An 18,078-nucleotide genomic window follows, 5' to 3' on the forward strand; every position below is an offset into this window, starting at 1 on the left:
TAAAATTACAAAGCAGAAAACAACATATTGCTTGCTTCAGAAAAGAAAATGTGTCACTCCTCACTTCTTCAGCACCTCTTTATGGCGCACCACAACATGACACTATGACAATTCCAATCAGAAATGTCAGCTGGTAGAAATAACAGCGCAAACCCAGAGCATTTACCAGATCGATATCATGCGACTGACACACCTGTGCTTGTGTTTTTTTTCTTCCTCTCTGACAAATCAAAGTGATGTACATTCCATCCAAAGCCATCACTCTGCCACTTTTATCAAACCTGAATAACAACTAGCCGACTGAGAGCTGTCATGAAGTCGCACACTGGAATCCCGCATTGCCTCACATGTCAATCAGCAGAGCACTGATCTGCCTGACAAACACTTCTCCTTTAACCACCCACACAGTCACACAGTGAGCCGACTTACCTTAAACCAGGTGTTTTTTCCTCACCAGTCTCCAGGCAAAAGCATCCCCGACTCATTTCCCAGACTTGGCTGGTTGCAGCAGTGATTCTGGATTATGGCAAAACAAACAAACAAAAAAATCAATACATTTTGAGAGATAAAAACAAAAACCTTCTTGATCTTGTGGCGCCCCCTAGGGGTAAAATGCCAGGATTTATTAAGGTCTGTGAATGTTAGGATGTGCAAATGATCTGTACACATCACAGATTTAAATAGATTGGTCCATCGTGTTATTAAACTAATTCTGTGGAGATTTAATACATTTTAAGGCTGCAGTTTTATTTGTGTTTGGGCCAAAATAAATAATGATGGAAGACCTTGGCTGAAATGGGGTTGGCATTCGCAGAGAGATGTCTTGACCCAATCTGGGGAAAAGGGAATTTTGTTACCAGAGTATGGCTCCTGTCTATTGAACAAACATGAAAGAAATTATTATGAATACTGTGTGTGTTGTAGTTTCTGAAATCCAGATACTTTTAGAGCATTATAATAATGATTTTAATTATAATTCCTAATATGCATGCTCTAGGCCAGTAGATTCCCTCTTGGGGGATTTGTAATCAATATTTCCCACAGCACTTGAAGGCAGCCGGTCTAATCTGGTCTAATCTGGGCAGGACCGTCACCAGATGAGAGATGACATCTGTGGATAGTAGCTTTACTGTTCATGTGAAATAAACGCATGGCTGTCATTTTGTGAGACAAAATGTCTATAACAACTTGCCAGAAGGTTACTCTTATATCATGCTCTGTTCTCTGTGTTTCTCTCTTCCTGCCCAGAATGCTTTTACCCAAAGGGAAAAAGGAGATGGGTCGGCCTGAGGGTAAGGCGGCTTATCAGATCATCATTCATCCATCCATCCATCTCCATCCCGCTCCATCTCCGATGTCTTTTTTTCTGTTGCTGCTGCTGTTGTTGTTGCTGCCAGCTGTTACTTTGACTGTACAGAGTGCGCCAGGCCCAAGGCCCCATCAAAGTGCACACGTTCGGCATAATGTTACACAATGAAAGCGAAGAAAATAGAAAAACATGCATTTCACATCACTGAGGAATATGTTTGAAATATGTTGTGTTTTTTTAATGTACTGTATTAATACATATATATTTGAACATGCTCAAAAATATTTATGCCTATTAATTCATATGGTTTAATACATGTACACTAAATTCTAAGGAGCCTATATAACACACAGTACTGATAAACTGGAAATATTGTAGGGTTGTATTTTATTATGTGTGTTACTAATTATTTTTTTATGTTTTTACACCTCATGTCCACCATAGAAGTACTGACTGATTAAGCTGCTACGTTTGTTTATGAGTCTGACCTAAATATGAGAGTGGACACTTAACATGGTACATCAGATTGTAGAGCCTCCGACCATATATCTGTCAGTGCCTTATGCATTTTTTTTTTTTTTTTTAAATCCCTATTCCTTATGGAGGTTTTATTCCTTTTTTTCCAGAAAAAAGATATTACAGTTTAATTTTAGGAGTTTTAATACATATTTTATCAAGCTAGAACTAACTAAAATTTCCTCCAACTTTACTGAGTGAAAGCTGGTTCAGTTAAAAGCAACATGCTGGCTGTCGCACACAAATCAAGCTGTTCTTTAGACACATTTTTTATGTAAATATAATAGAATACAAATAATGATCAATTACCGACGATACAAAGTAAAAATCATCATTAACCTCTGACTACAAACTGATGCTCATCAGATATAATGACTAACCACACCTGTCATACTGATCAATAGCGAAAACATAACAATATATTTTAAAAAACAGACATACTAAAAATGTCACACATATACAATAACATGTTTCCAGGAAATGTCACTCCCACACAGATAATGTTACTGTCACAGGGGTTTTCATTCCTTACTGTGTTGTACTGTAAAATTTCCTGGCAACCCAAAATACAGTGACAAATCTACAAGAAACCAAGTATGAAAAATGATGGCTTTTCTTTTGTTTTTGTTTTTTGTTTTATTTTAGCAAGTCAATAGTTGCCTATAGATGCTGTCAGTCAGTTTGAATCCATTACTGCTAGTAGAGGCAGGATGCTCACATTCTCACAATTCCTTTAGCTACCAACAGGTGGCACTTTTTCCACTAATAATTTCATATTTATGAGCAGTTGTTTGAGGTTTGTCTCTGTTATTTATCAAAAACACATTGTTGCCAAATATTAACGTGAATCCTGCCAGTGAATTTAATCGGACCAAATGAGTGATGATTTAATTCTGGGACAACTTACAGTGCTGGAAACCAAAACAATTCCATTCATCAAGGGTGTAAATAGTATAGTGGCTTTCCTTGTCCTCATACGGCCCTTTCCTTGTAAATTATACATGTAGTACTTGTTCAGCAGTTCAGCTTGCAAACACAGATCCTATTTACAGCAGCAACAGTGAGTCTGGCTTCCAGGTGGCGCTGCTTTGCACGGGACCATTAATGACTCATCCCACCATTGTTGACCCACTTTCTGTCACTTAGGCCTCCTCCATGGCTGTTGACAATTTCCCTAGGTTCTGGGAACTTGGGAGCATTGCTGCCAATCAACAAGTCAACACTGGCTTTTATGAAAGGAAGTTTGATGGCAGACATTTATGGCCACTGTGCCAGGTATTCCTGTGTAGTGATATTGTATTGTTACAGGCTTATTTCTCTCAGTGAGCACATCAAGTAGTTGGTAATAGCACTCAGTGATAGGACAAGACACTTAAAGGCTGGCAAGAGTGTATGCTGAAACAACCTTCTCCTGTCCCATGGCAGTGTTGTAGTCAGGACCACCTAACCCAAGACCAAGCCATGACCAAGACCAGACTGTATTGAGGTTAAGACAAGACCAGTACTTTGAGGGGTTGAGACCAGGTCAAGTGCAGACCACTGCCAGCCCCTTACTGCATGACACTTATGATAAAATATAGACCACAGACATGTAAACCATAGGTAGTCCCCAAATTGATTTGAAATATCCATATTCCTGTAAAAAAAAAAAAAAAAACAACAACACAGAAAACAAATGAAGACTCTCAAATTGTATGTGTGTATACACAGGTATACAATGAGAAATGTCTTGATGAAATTATCAAGAGGCACTGCAGAGGCGAATTTTATGTATGAGAATTTTGCTTTGTTTTCTATGAACAAAAGAATACAATCAAGCAATAAGGAGCTGAAATCAACTTCACTACCTTTATTCAATGCTCCTTTTACTCACAGACAATTCAGTCATATTCCCACATTGTGGTCTTGACATAAAATCCCATATCCTCTTTGTCCAACACCGAGACTAGATTGAGTAAAATGTAGTTCAGACCGAGACAAGAGATCTTTAGACAAGACCAAGACAAATCTCGAGGCACTCCCCCATAGTGCTTAGTAGAGAGTTTGTATGTCTACCTCCAATAGTCACCTCTTACATGAGACTTTCTGAACAAAATGTGGCAGAACTGCTGGGGTCCAAATAAGTATAGGTATGTTTCACTTTGTGTCCTTTGCTGGACTTAACCTTGACAGGCAGTATTCACAGGACACAATTATCCTTTCCAGTCCCAGTATATCCACAGATTTCTTGAGAAACACATGCACCACCAACTGGTGGTTCCTTGGACTGTTTCAACTCTGTACTAGCTCTTTCCATCTTAACGTAAAGCATAGTGGGATGATTTTGACTGAGAGCGGGCTGTCCGCTAATTAGAAATCTGCGGTTTGATCCCCGGCTTCTCAAATCTCTGCGTGTTGAAGTATCCTTGGGCAAAATACTGAAGCCAAAATTGCTCCGAGTGGCTGTACCATCAGTGTGCAAGTGTGTGTAAATGTTAAACTGAGTAGCGGGTGGCACCTTGTACGGTAGCCTTGGCCATGAGCATATGAATGTGTGTGTGAATGGGTGAATGTGACAAGCAGTGCTTGCAGAGAGGTGCTATTCAAGTGTAAGTCCATTTACCATCTTTAGCTCCCAATTCCTCCACATAGTCAGCAAGCTCTGCTGTGGTGGTAAAGCCGTTTCCTCTTACATCTTTTCTATGCAGAGACTTATTTACACTCTTCAAACCAGTTTTCAAAAATGATGAGTCCTGAATATTACCCAAGACAGAATCAAATACTATCTAGAGTTCAATGAAAGTGACAAGAACAGTGAACCATGCCCTGCGCTTGTATTTCTCCAACTCCTCATGTGCAGTGATCAAAACAGCAGTTTTGACATAACCGATCTCATGGTGGTTGGTGTATCCAACTCTTTCATATATTCAAGTTCTTCCATCATGTTAAAACAACCATGCAAGAACAAAGAGCAGGTCTGCAATGCTTTCAAGTCCTCACATTTGACAGCGGGCCAAGCCAAAGCTCTCTCAGTGAATGCAGCAGCAACTTAAAATTCATTTTCAAAATGTTAGGGAGCTCTTTTGCCTCAGCATAGTCACGTTCAGGAACCAGATGCTAACAGATGCGAACAAGTTTCCCTGGCTGCCATTTGGTGAGCTGTTCCAAAAAATACAAGCAATCGGCTTTGCTGGTGGCCTCGTCTTCCTCACTATGCTCAAATACAGGCTCTGTATTGAAGAGAATTCCCATCAAATACTAAAATGTCTTTAGCTGGCAAAGACAGTGTGCGTTGCTGTTGAACAAGAGCTGCTGTAATCTCATTCTGTCTTTGCATTATGTTGTAAAAGCTACCAGATGCTTCCTCTTTGATTTGCAGTTCCATAGATTTTGTGACATCCAGCGATGGTTGCACGTAAGGAACAGAGAGAGTGTGTTTTGTTGACTCACGGACATTAGGCTCATGTTGGTAACCTGGCCTCATGTGAGCATCTTGGGTTGGTTTCATAGTGAGCTGGTCCTTGGGACGTGCGCCCAGTAAGAAAAGCTCATACTGGCATTGATGCTGGCTCCCTTCTGCGCCTTAATGAGTTTCCTGAAAGAGGTTCATACTCCCTTGCCATGGGACTGAGAACTTTGGAAGTTGAAAGCTGTTGAATTTTCCTCTCCAGGCTGGAACACATGCCATCTGATGGGGCTTTGGACACATTTTTGCTGACTGAGGCTTGGAGCGGTGCTGTTTTGGCAGCTGTTGCAGCTGTTTCAACTTCTAGTTAAAGTGGCGTCCTTCGTCCCCTCAGCTGTTGTTCCTGTTCCTTCAGCACATGTTGATTCTTCAGAGCTGCTGCAGCGGCAACAAGTGCAGCTCTCTCGGCTTCTGCTTTAATGTGTGCAGATGTGTGGAACTGCTGCTTTCCTTGCTGCCACAGCTTTGTCTGCTAGCATTTTTGCAGATTGATACAGTCCTCCAGGAAAGTATTATAAATGACCTCTTTTTAATTTCTGTCAATTTTTTATCGTTACTTTTATCACCTCTTTTCATTAGTGTGTGTCAACCATTTTTGCACATCACAATTAAAGTCATTATTTCCCAGTGTTGGCAAGACAGAATTGGGCTAGCTGATTTGGCTCAATTCTGGGGCGACAGTCAGGCAGCGGGATGTGGCCCGGCTAATTTCATCCAGCATGCCGAGTTCAGGCAGATTTTGGGCCAGCTTATTTTGGCTAACTTCTAGTGTATCACCATGCAACAAATCCATCAGTAATTTACGCAATGATTTAGCTTCATTTTACAAAGCAACAAATTTAGCAAAAGTGCATTTTACCTCAGGTTCACAGTCTTTTTTTTTTTTGTCATAAACTCTTCCACAAATTTTCTTAGATTACTCGCTTTGTTTACCTTAGCCTATACCTGAGCCTGTAGTCTTTCCAAGTTTTTCTACAAAGTGTCTTCCCAGTAAGTTAAACAGCCCACTTTTGCCAATCTGGATTGTTTACCATTGTCCTCTGAGTCATTACAGATAGATGCCATTCAAATCATTAGTTGCACATAGCTCAAGAAATGTCACCATTCTTCACATTTGCCACTACAAAGAGCCAGCTTGTACACAGGAACACAACAAAGTTTTGTTTACTTGTAGCTACCAAACATAAATTTACGCCTCATAAATGTGTGCACACAAAGTCAAATGGCCATTATTATTTAGTATCACACACACCTTTTACTCACACCTGGAGGAAGACCCTCTGCGTCCTCTCTGGTCCTGCTGAATCCAAAGCAATTTGTGGTACTGGTTCCGGTCCTGACTGTCGGTGCCTCTGCACTGGATAATCCACAGTCGGCGTCCTAACTCTTCCACAGCAGCTCCAAACGCGCACAGTTGCGCCCTTCACCAATTACGCACAAAAAAAGTGTGACTTTAGCTTTAAAGTTTATGAAAGCAGGTGTTTTTGACTAAATATAGTGGCTTTCCATAAAGTCACTGCTGCTGCAACGTTGGTGAACTCAACTGACTGCATGCGTAACACACAACCACTTTGCCAGTTTAGTAGCCTAACCACATTTAAATTGCTGCAACGCTACCTGCAGACGTCACTGTCACCGTAGTAAAAGGAAAAAAAAAATACTGGCATACAACACACCTGGTTGCAATTACCCTTCCTGTATAAACACAGTCTCATTATAGGTTACTGCCACCCAGTGTACAGAAGGTGAATTACACCAAAGGTAAACAAAGACAAATGAATAAATACTGGTGCTACTTGAATGTTTGATCTCTTGCCTACATCATGTAGCGTATTCCCCCCTCATTTCAGATATTACTGTTGAATATTTACAGGAAATATTTGCTCTAATTATTAACTGATTGATTGATTTTCGTCTCCTCCAGTGGGACCCGGGTTCTACCCTCCTCTGATGCATCAGCTGTCAGTGCCAGAGGACCCAGAGCAGTGGAATGTGGACCCTTCGTACTCCATGACACACAGTGAAGCTATGGCCAAAGTAAAAGGCATCGGACGAGGCAAAAAATACAACCTGATGGCCCAAGTGATACCCATATACGGCTTTGGAATACTTCTTTACATCTTCTACATAATCTATAAGGTAATTACTATGACTGATGTGCTTGGTGGGCAGGTTGTATGAATATATAATATACTGTGCTATACTGTTTATCATAAAGATACAGTGTAATGAGAAATACGATGGTTATATCAGTGACAGCAGTGGCTGTGCATTTATTTCCCACTTAGGTCCTTTAATGTACAGCAGATTTAAAAAAAAAAATACAAATAATAATAATTATTATTGTTATGCTCTAATCATTTTTATGCTCACAGCTGACATGTAGGGGGAAGGCAAATAAATCAGGACCCTACACGACAGTAACCAAGGCAAAGATGGAGAATAAGATTCGTAAGTACCTTCAGTGAATGATGAATGCTTGACTGTATCAGTGTGACTCCAAAAACTGTGTATCTTCTAGGGTGTAATATAAACTGTTTGACCTTTTCTTACCAAATTACTGCTTAAAGTTCTTTGGTGAAAGAATAATCGAAGCCCAAAGTACAGAAGCAAAATACTTTTGTTTTTATAAGGGAATTTGGTGCGTAAGTGACACCTTTCTCGACAGTGTGTAGCAGTACAAATCAACCACACACCTTCAGCATGTGTGTGTCAGTATACATATAAAATAAATGCTATGTATGTAAGTTGCCCATTATATTTTGATTTTAAACAATGTTTCTCTTGTACACCTTGTAGCACCCGATTATGAGCTTATCAAGCTTCAGGAGAGGCTTCTGCGAACAGAGGAGATGATGGAGAGGATTGTCTCTGGGAAGAGTCGTGGTTCTGGGAGGTTAGATTTATTTTTTCTCTTAAAATGTACTTTTCACTGCCCGTAGCACAGAACAACTAGAAAAATTATTTCATACTGGGATAAATCAGCACAGACCTGGCATAGAAATAAATGGGCGAAAAATTAAAGAGAAAATTATTCAAAGGTGGAAAGGCCACTGGCATTTTTTACTGAACGGCTCCTGCTCCTACTTTATTTAAAAGGCCTTTGGTCATGAATAAAAAAAATAGGAATAGGAAAAATTATCTAGTTGCGAGTTTGTTGGAAAGTACTCGTCACATTCTTTGTGAGTGATTTGAATTAGTCATAACTCATTGAAAACCCTTTAATCTGAGCCTTACCTCACTCAGTATGGGCTTTGAGATATCAGGAAGAATCAGGAAATCAAGACCAAACAGGAAGTATGCAGTGAAGCAAGATATAGCAATTGAATGTAATAAGAATTTAACTGAGAGAGAACCATTTACCCAACAGGCATAAAGTGATGTATCATTGCATTCCCATCTTGCATGACTCTGCTTCCTGATCTGTGCTGCTCTCTAGTGGAGGAGGAAGGAGGAGGAAGAGTAAATCTTCAACATCAAAGAAGGAGGAGAAATTACTGAGGCAACTTAGACAGATCACGATGCTGATGCAAGAGGGCCGGTTAGAGGCAGCTTCCCCGGAGATGGAGGCTGAGGAGGTCCCCTACTGTGAAGACTGGGAAGGTACACGTCTACATCTGAAGCTCACATCATTTTACAAAATCCACATTTGTTGCGCTTGTAGTAGCAGGTTTTGTTTCCAGGGTAATCAAATATATTTGTATTATAAGAATTTGTTTTGTGCAGGCTACCCAGAGGAGACCTACCCAGAGTATGATGAGCCCTGTAGAAGACGTGGTTTTAATATCTTTACTCTGGAGGAACCCCCCCATCAGCCCACCGCCGAGGCCCTGGCAGAGAGGATGTTGCAAGAGGAGGAAGAGCTTACAGCAAGGAAACTATCCATAGTGGAAGAGGTGGATGAAGAGGCAGAAGAAGAGGGGGAGAAAGAAGAGGAAGAAGTGGAGGGAGCAGAGGAAGAGATGGAGGAGGAGGAGGAGGATGACGAGGAGGAGGACGAGGAGGAGGAAGAAGCTGAAGCAGAGAAAAGGTTGCTGCTCAGTCTTCCTTCATCCCAGCCTGCTGCGGAGAGAAAGCAGGAGAGACTTGGTCTGGAGGTGAGCAAAGAGCTGCAGTGTCTCAGTGGAGGGAGGAAGCAGATCAGCTTCAGTGAGCACAAAGATGTGTTCCACTACCCTAAAGAGGGTACATATGAAGAGGAGGAGGAAGAGAAGGAAGATGAGGTGGAGGAAGAAGATGAGGGGACAGAGGTGGAGGAGGATGAGGGGACAGAGGTGGAGGAGGATGAGGGGACAGAGGTGGAAGAGGAGGAGGAAGCTGATGAGGATGATCCAGTGATGGAAGCAGAGAACCTGCTGTTCAGTAGTGAGGGTTGTCCCAACCCAGAGGAGGAAGCTGAGAAGGATGAAGAAGAGTATATGTTAGAGCCTGTTGAGGGTGGTGATGCTATCCAGGCAGACATGCCTAAAGAGGTCGGGACCAGTGGGCTGAGGATGCGGAACAGGAGGGAGACATAAAGGACTTTTCCTTTATTAAAAATGATTTTTTAAACATGCAGTGAACTCAGTGTTACTCAGATTGTACTTTGTTTATTGATGATCCCTTATATGTGTAAAATATAGAACACAAGCTAAATAGATACATGTAATGCTGCTCTGAAGCCATACTTTTATATGACAAAAGTCTCCTTTCGCACCATTAAAGGAATACTGCACCCACAATTTGTGTATCAGTTATTCACTGCTTGTCGCCTTGACGTCATGAAGAAAACTTTGTTTTTCTAGCGTGCCCCTATGGTGAACGGAGAATCCAAAAAAGGCAAACATTCTTCATGAATCAAAGAAAACTGTTCAACAACAGCAAAACTACATCAAAACATCCATTTACATACTCCCACTCAACTCCTGCAGTATAATCCAAGTGTCATTTGTTCAGTTGAATGCTTAGTACTTCCCAAACCCAACACACTTTTGCTAAAACATCACAGTTTAAAACACTTCAGTGCCAAGTGTAAAAAACTGCAGTTCTTTGAATGGCCACTTGAGGCTGGATCCAGAAGCCAGCCAATCCCCACAGACCCTAGCCTCGCGTCACCAGGCTCTTCACGTACGGCGAAGAGCCTGGTTTCCATTCACTCTGAATTTTGTCTGGATTCTGGTTCCGGTCTAGAGGATTCGGATTTCACCAAATTCACCAAAGTAAAAGTGTTCACCAAAGTAAAACTTTAAATTCTGGCGCACCATCGATTTACAATAAAAGAAAAAGGTTAACTTAATGGCTTGGGGCTTTTCTTGTAAATTATATTCTTTAAATTAAAAAGTTTCACCGCATTTTTATTAGCTTGGTGGTTTTATTTTGACGGAAAGGCGCATCCATCGATTTCCGGATCCTGTCTCTCTCGCCCTGGTTCTGGTTCATTACCAAAACGGCCACTAAACGGCCCCAGACTACACAGACCCCCATGTTAAAATGTCCAACTTTAACTTTTAACATTCATGCCAACTGTACAGGGGGTGAATTTTTGTATGGCTCACTCATTTACATTTATACAAAGGCCTAAAGTTACACATAATTAAGGGTAGGATGCTTTGAGTGACAGCCTGTGCCCATAGTGTCCTCAGCTTCTTAGTCAGCCACCCCTCGCTCCTCAACAGCACCAGCCTCTGTCCCAAATATGGTCACTTCTGGCTCCAAGAGGCCTCTGAGCAAAAGTCCACAAACCAGTGGGTGATGTCCATTTTTTTTACAGCCTACTGTCAGTACAAACAGTCTCATGCATGGACAACTAGCGTGCCTGGGCAAGCGGGTCTGTTTGAACCCTGATCAAGCAGAGCTCAGACTCACATGCATGCTCAGGCACGCCTTCATGGGTGGAAGTGTTTTATTTTTTAACAATTAGCACAAATGCCTGTGTTTGGGAAGTGCTGAGCATACGACTGAATAAATGACATTTGGATTATTCTATTAGTTGTGTGAGTTTTTGTATACAGATGTTTTGATACGGTTTTGCAGTTGTTAAACGTGGACCCCAGTGACTTCAATTCATGAAGAATGCTCGCCTTTTGGATCCTCTGCTCACCATGAAGGCATGCTAGAAAAACAAAGTTTTCTTTACAAATTCAAGACAACACATGATGAGTAACTGATATACGAATAATCATTTTGTAGGTGAAGTGTTCCTTTAATGTGGTCAGAGCTTCTGATGGTTGATATGTACAATTTCATGAACAGGCTGTTTTGAAAGATCCAGCACACCCATAGTCCAGCCACACAGGTGTTTTAACTTAACTGCCTGATTAGACTCTGTTAGACAAGTGTAAAGAAAATGTGCTTGACTGACGTCTCCCTCTGTCTCTCGTTGCATCTGTTGAGGTGGTTATCGGTTATTTCCTGACATAGCCCAGCTTCTGTCAGTCACGTCCATTTAAAACACCTGTGTGGGTGTGCAGAACCTGTAAAAGAACTGAATTCTTATTATAAAGTTCATTATAAAGTTAGTGACTGCTCATTTACTCAAGAAAGGCTCTACAGTTTTGACATGAAGTAATGATGTTATGGACCCAGAGAACGTTTGCATTATTTATCATCACCCCAGATTACTTTTACATGCCACTCTTATTACGTTTGAATCAGAAAATGTGTCACATTAGCAGTAGTTTGACAGTGTCATGTAATATCTGGCTCCACCCGGTGGTCCATTGTGGTTCAACACTTTGTGAAGCTCCCTGTTGCGCTAATGCAGCATTACAGCCTTATACAGCAAGACGATAAATAACATCCAGGGAGCACTGCATATAACCCCCGAGCAAGAGCCATCACAGTGCACACAAACAGAGCAGAAGCAAAGCAGGTGGAAGCTGTGGTGGAGAAGGCTTTTGCAAATAGGTAGCAGTGGTAAACAGCAGCAAAGCATGTGTGAATATACACAGTAAATGTGGGCATGAGGATTAATAGATACAAATGAGTGCAGTAAGATGGGCAGGGTGTGGTAAGGAAGCTCTCCACTAACATAGCAGCACAACTTTGACTTCAAGTGTTCTGCCAATGTTAAGTCATTAGCTGCTTTTCACATTGATGCCTCTGGTGATTGATGGTATTAAGCTGTACTTTATTTCACCCTGTAGGGAAATCCATCCTTTGCACTTGATCCAACTGTTAAAGAGCAGCAAACTGCTGCAGCACAAGAGCCAGGGAGTAAGTCCAGTAGTGAGGCAGCTGTGAGCCACGGCAAGAGGCAGTGAAGTCTTTGAGTATTACAGAAAAATGTATATGTTACACCTGTCACGAGTCAGACAAAAGTAATGTCACAGTATGAGTCTTTAAATAGAATTTGGAGATGATGATAAATGGTTGCTACAATCAATATAGAGCAAAAAAAAGTCAGACATATTCATTAAGGTCAGGGTTAGGGCAGTTGAGTTTATCAGCAGTGTTAGCACACATCACTCTTGCAGCCAGTGTTCTCACAGCAAACATCAAACATGTCTGTCTGACCAATAGACCTTTCTCACTGTGGACATTTTGACTGTCACGCACAGCTGTGACTTCTAACAATAGTAATGGCTGCAATCCATTGAGGTGTTCCAGTCCCAGAGCCCCAGCATTGTGCATGTTGACTCGCTGACACCTGAACAGGCAAAACCATAATTAATATTATTATTTACACCTGCACTTCTTCTGGTATGACAAGTCAAATAGTCAGCTATGAGAAAGGTCTAATTTTATTATTTTTCAATCATTAAGAGAAATGTTGTTGTTTTATTTTGAATGAAATATCCTATCGTATATAGCACCTTTTAGTTGAAATGTTTAGGTTTGCAACTGTTTGATAATCTTTGACATCTCTTTTTCTGAGACATATTTGACATCTGAACATGAGCAGTCTTTTATCAGTGTTTGTTAGCATGTGTAAGCTGCAAAACACAATAAAATGTCAAAGACTAGCATGTTTTATGGTTGTTACTCACAAAGAAAATTGAAAAAAAAAAAACATACCAAGTTGTAGATTATCAAGGATAGATATAACTCACATTTCACACTTGGTCCTTTTCAGCCTTTTAAACAGACTCACTATATGTGAAAACACCCTGAAGCTGAATCTTACGGTGTTTTCATGTAGTCCTTTTTAAATGAACCAAACTCAGTCCTCTTGAAGTGCACCAAAAAGTGGACTAACAGAAAAGGGACTCAGTTCAAGCATTATAGGTCGACATGGTTACATCTGTTTTTTCAGGCGCTCCAGTGTGATCTAGGGTCCTAAATACAGTGGTAAAGAGCTAAGCGAACCTGAAGCGCTTTGTGTTCAAAAGGCATAGGTTAAGCAAACTTTAACCAGTCACAACAGGATTTGGCATCCATTTGTATCGTCCCAGTCATTTTTATAATGTTGGGACTGTGTTTTTGTCGAGAGCTAGCGTAGTACTTTTTGTGGTTTGGGGTCTCGTTGGTAATTTGGTGTGCTCAGTTTGTGTCTATAGTTGAATTGCAAATTTTTGTAGTTATTTTGTGTCTCTTTGCAGTTCCTTTGCACGTCTCTTTGTAGTAATTTAGAGTCTCTTCCTGGTCGGTACTTGTTAATTTGAGTGACATGTTACAGGTAAAGGCCAGGTAGGTTGAATCAGTAATCCATCCACATGTAGCTGAGAACAAGATGACTGATTTGCTGGGACTGGACATTATTAGTAACAAGAGATGGTATGTTCACTGTTACCTTGTTTTAAAATAAGAGCAAAGGGAGAAAAAGATGAATCAAATTCAAAAACATGTCATTAAAAAGAACAGGGTTAGCAACGCATTTTTTGACTCACTGAAGTTTTATTTTTTTCCATGAACAAAGGACTGTGTTTATACCACCACAGTAAATTGTACACCATTTACTGTACATTACAACGAGAGCACTAAAAACAGAAAGTGAAAGAACCTTTGGTTCCTGGACACATGTATGAAAAGCAGACTTTACAGCAAGAGTATCAACAATTTTAAAATAGAAATTTAAAATAGTTAGAACACAATTGAGTACAAGAATAGCACATTTGATAAAGATTTCCTCATAACCCACAGTAACAATAGCGGTATCAGAGATTGTTCGTTGCCTTCATTCAGCATTTTTTTTTAATGGTCATAGAATACAAAATACTATCAGATATTTGAGAAAGAACACTGCCCCAGAAGAAGCAAGAGCAATAATATTTTGAGTAAAAATGTGAACAGCAATAAACCACGTGATATAGAAACTTACTGCCGGTCAGATGAGGAATGTACTGAACTCCATCTCAGTGGAGCAGAAAAGTAATCAAAGATGTAAAGAGCGAGAAATGAAATATGCAAGTGTTTAAGCTGTGGCAGATTTACTCTGTTACTGTGTGTTTGATGGCAGTACATCAATCTGTGTTCAGTTTCGTTTTTCCAGGTAGGAGACGTCATATGATATGAGCACAACCTTAAGCCTGAGTGCCTTTGATGTTTTATCTGCTGCCTGATTAACAGTACAATGTATATAATTATTCGCCACTTTAGTGTAATGTGTTCTTGGCCCTGAATGTAATTCAAAAATATCTGGACAATCACTAAAATGTTGTCCAGTGATATAGAGGTTTTTGGCAGTGGCGCCCCCAGAAATGTTTCATAAGGGTGGCCAAATGGGGCCACTGAACATCCTGGGGCGGCACACAAAAAAAAATGCCATAACTGAATTTCAGGAATTTGATCATGCTGTTACATATAGGCTAGCTGAAAACTTTGTCAATATGGAGAGTCACATATGGAGAATCACATTCGGATATACTTTGGTTTCTTATTTTAAAACTAATATCACAAATTATCTGATGTGCATAGACTTATACCAGTACAGATAACATTTTGGGGTCCACAACAATGCTGTTTTAATATGTTACGTATTTGTACATGTTAGGAGATTCATTGTTCTTTCAATAGGGTGTTTGTCATTTTCCATTAAAAGATAGCTTTAATATGAAGGAGCACATTGATTGTAAGGAACAAAACATTTACTGGGAACAAGCCTTCTCAAGTTTAGGGGAGACTCGTGGGTATAGAGTCCATTTTCATTCAGATATCTCTAGGTAAGAGTTCAAGGGACCCCTTTGGAAATGGCCATGCCAGCTGTCCCCTCACCAAAATTTAACCTAACTTTGGAGCATTATTTGGCCGCTCTCCCTACAAGCCATGCTGACATGGTTGGTACCAATGGATGTGTTAGGTTTTCTAGTTTTACAAGTTAACCCTACCTCCATGCTAGCTAAAAAATAAACTAGTGAGAGCTATTAGAGTTAGTAATGTCAGCCTCCAGTTTTTTTGCCAGAGGGGGCCAGTAATTGAATGAAGGCCCCCTCCCTGGGGGCGCCACTGGTTTCTGGAGGTTTTTGCGACTCCAGCTATCTAATCAGTCGAAATGAGCTCTGCATTAGACAACTGATTTCAAAGTAGCTACAGAGAATTAGCCCCAGTGTATGCGAGGACAGCAAGACCAGCAAAGACCAATTCAAGCTCAGCTCCTTCTATGGCCAAAGCATAACACTGGAATTAGTCTTCAAAGGCACAATAAAGTATGTACAGCTATATCTCATCCACGACAGACTTCAAAGTAAAGTGCACCATCATCCTATACATTCGCATACATGACACTGTGACACAATATTGTATATGGGACACACCACAGTGTTACATGCCTTTGCCCTGTTCACGCCCTCGTCGCTAATTGTTTAGTGTGGAAACAAGACATGTTCCTTCTTGTGATGCTAATTTATGTGCTTGCAGCTCCACGGAGCCAATACTACTGATTTTTTTTTTTGCTAATGATAACAGAAAACAAAACATGTAATAAATACATAAATAACAAAATAAATATAGTGTGACGTGCATGGTGGTTTTAATTCAGTAAGTATATAAGCAGTATTCATGCTTACGGGAGAGTGTGACAGCTTTGTGTGGCAGACCACATGAAATCCAGTCGGCTTTTAAAACTTACAGATGTGTAAATGTTAGTTATAATTTACAGGTAAAGAAATGTTAAATTTCTCTAACTACTACATAAAGGAACAGTGTTTGTTTTCATAATGCCTTTACAGTACAAAATGAGTATAGTTATCAAAACAAATGAACTGGATTTTGAAAGTGGATTTGCTCTTTGTGCTTGTTTTCTTCCACTGACCTAGACCATCCCGAGGTCCCACCCCCACCCACCCCACCACACACACACTAACACACAAGACTTGAGGCCCCATAAAGCATTCTGGGATATGCAAGACTTCCAAGGTACTGGGTGATTTGGAGATCTCAAACCAGCCCCCAAGGATACAGTAACAGCCCTTGTTGAGAGGACAGATGGACCAGTTCTCCACTGTACTTCAGGCTGGGATCTATTCACAGGCTAACTTGCTGTCAAAGCTGGAGAGGGCAATGGCAAAGGCTTGCAGGGCACACATTGGGTAGTTATAGTCCATGGTGAAGACGTCCTCTGCCACACGGCCAAACTGCATCACAATGTAGTCAGCTGAAGAGGAGAAGAACCAGGAAACACATTTTGAAGAAGCTGCTACAAAACAATATTCTTGCCTCACCTACATTTGTATTCTTAATTATGTAGACCCAAAGCATTCAATAACAAGTTATTATGGAACAAATAATTGTATGAATAAATAACATAGTTTCAGATGTCTAGTGTGTTATGCAGCTCCAATAATGTTAGTTCATTCATTCATTTTCCCTAACTGTTTATCCTGTTGGGGGTCGTGCGGGGGGGGCTGGAGCCTATCCCAGCTGACACTGGGCGAGAGGCAGGGTACACCCTGGACAGGTCGCCAGACTATCACAGGGCTGACACATAGAGACAGATTCACACTCACATTCATACCTTTGCACAATTTAGAGTCACCAACTAACCTGCATGTCTTTGGACTGTGGGAGGAAGCTGGAGTACCTGGAGAAAACCCACGCTGACACAGGGAGAACATGTAAACTCCACACAGAAGGGCTCCCCCACCCCAGGATTCCAACCAGGAACCCTCTTGCTGTGAGGCGACAATGCTAACCACTGCACCACTGTGCTGCCTCTTTTTATCTCTACTAGTAAGGTGCTGACAGTTAAAATCGCATGTATATAATTATTCGCCTCATTAGTGTAATGTGTTCTTGGCCCTGAATGTAATTCAAAAATATCTGGACAATCACTAAAATGTTGTCCAGTGATAAAGAGGTTTCTGGCAGTGGCGCCCTCAGAAACTTTTCATAGGGGTGGCCAAATGGGGCCACTGAAAATCTTATCTAGAGCCTATCTGCAGCCTATCCCAGCTGACAATGGGCGAGAGGCGGGGTACACCTATGACAGGTCACCAGACTATCACAGGGCTGACACATAGAAACAGACAACCATTCACACTCACATTCACACCTACAGCCGATTATGAGTCACCAATGTGGGAGGAACCCATGCTGACATAGGAAGAACATGCAGGCTCCACACAGGAAGCTGGCTTCAAACCAGGAACCCTCTTGCTGTGAGGTGACAGTGCTAACCACTGCACCAGCGTACAATTTAATTCACCATTACGTTCTCTCATTACATTTTCTTTTTACAGAGGGATTGTTGTATACAAATACGGAGGTGTAATGCCATGAGAGAAAAAAATCGGACAAAATAAGAGCAATTATTTGTTCAATGAAAACTTTCCTCAGAATACTAAGATGATGCTCTCTTTAATAAATCAAACAAATATGTTTGTTTTCACGTGGATGCATTAAAAATATACTATGCAAGATTTTCCTAAAAAAAAAGATAATGTATAGACTCATA

At 40.8% G+C, this 18,078-nt stretch overlaps 2 protein-coding genes across 4 annotated transcripts in view; one reads left to right on the plus strand and one right to left on the minus strand.

Moving 5' to 3' along the window:
- Positions 1–1,101: 1,101 nt before the first annotated feature.
- Positions 1,102–9,787, plus strand: ric3a (RIC3 acetylcholine receptor chaperone a). Its single transcript, XM_050050491.1, has 6 exons — positions 1,102–1,292; positions 7,195–7,409; positions 7,646–7,721; positions 8,070–8,166; positions 8,710–8,873; positions 8,997–9,787. Exons 1-6 carry the CDS (start codon positions 1,175–1,177, stop codon positions 9,785–9,787), a joined length of 1,461 nt encoding a protein of 486 aa, XP_049906448.1. The 5' UTR covers positions 1,102–1,174.
- Positions 9,788–14,082: 4,295 nt separating this feature from the next.
- tub (TUB bipartite transcription factor) overlaps positions 14,083–18,078 on the minus strand; it is a 78,158-nt gene continuing 74,162 nt past the window's right edge. For all 3 annotated transcript variants that reach the window (XM_050050608.1, XM_050050597.1, XM_050050616.1), the window contains exon 12: positions 14,083–16,779. In XM_050050608.1, the coding sequence (XP_049906565.1) occupies positions 16,646–16,779 (134 nt within the window). In that variant the 3' untranslated portion in view covers positions 14,083–16,645. The remainder of the gene's footprint in view (positions 16,780–18,078) is intronic.

Source organism: Epinephelus moara, chromosome 1, assembly GCF_006386435.1.
Source record: "Epinephelus moara isolate mb chromosome 1, YSFRI_EMoa_1.0, whole genome shotgun sequence".
Classification (NCBI taxonomy): Eukaryota; Metazoa; Chordata; class Actinopteri; order Perciformes; family Serranidae; genus Epinephelus; species Epinephelus moara.

Bases quoted from the DNA above. Each gene is read 5' to 3' on its own strand.
- ric3a (XM_050050491.1), top strand. From the start codon at position 1,175: ATGTCTATAACAACTTGCCAGAAGGTTACTCTTATATCATGCTCTGTT. The intron at 7,410-7,645 runs GTAATTACTATG...TTATGCTCACAG, and splicing joins TCTTCTACATAATCTATAAG to CTGACATGTAGGGGGAAGGC. The intron at 8,874-8,996 runs GTACACGTCTAC...TGTTTTGTGCAG, and splicing joins CTACTGTGAAGACTGGGAAG to GCTACCCAGAGGAGACCTAC.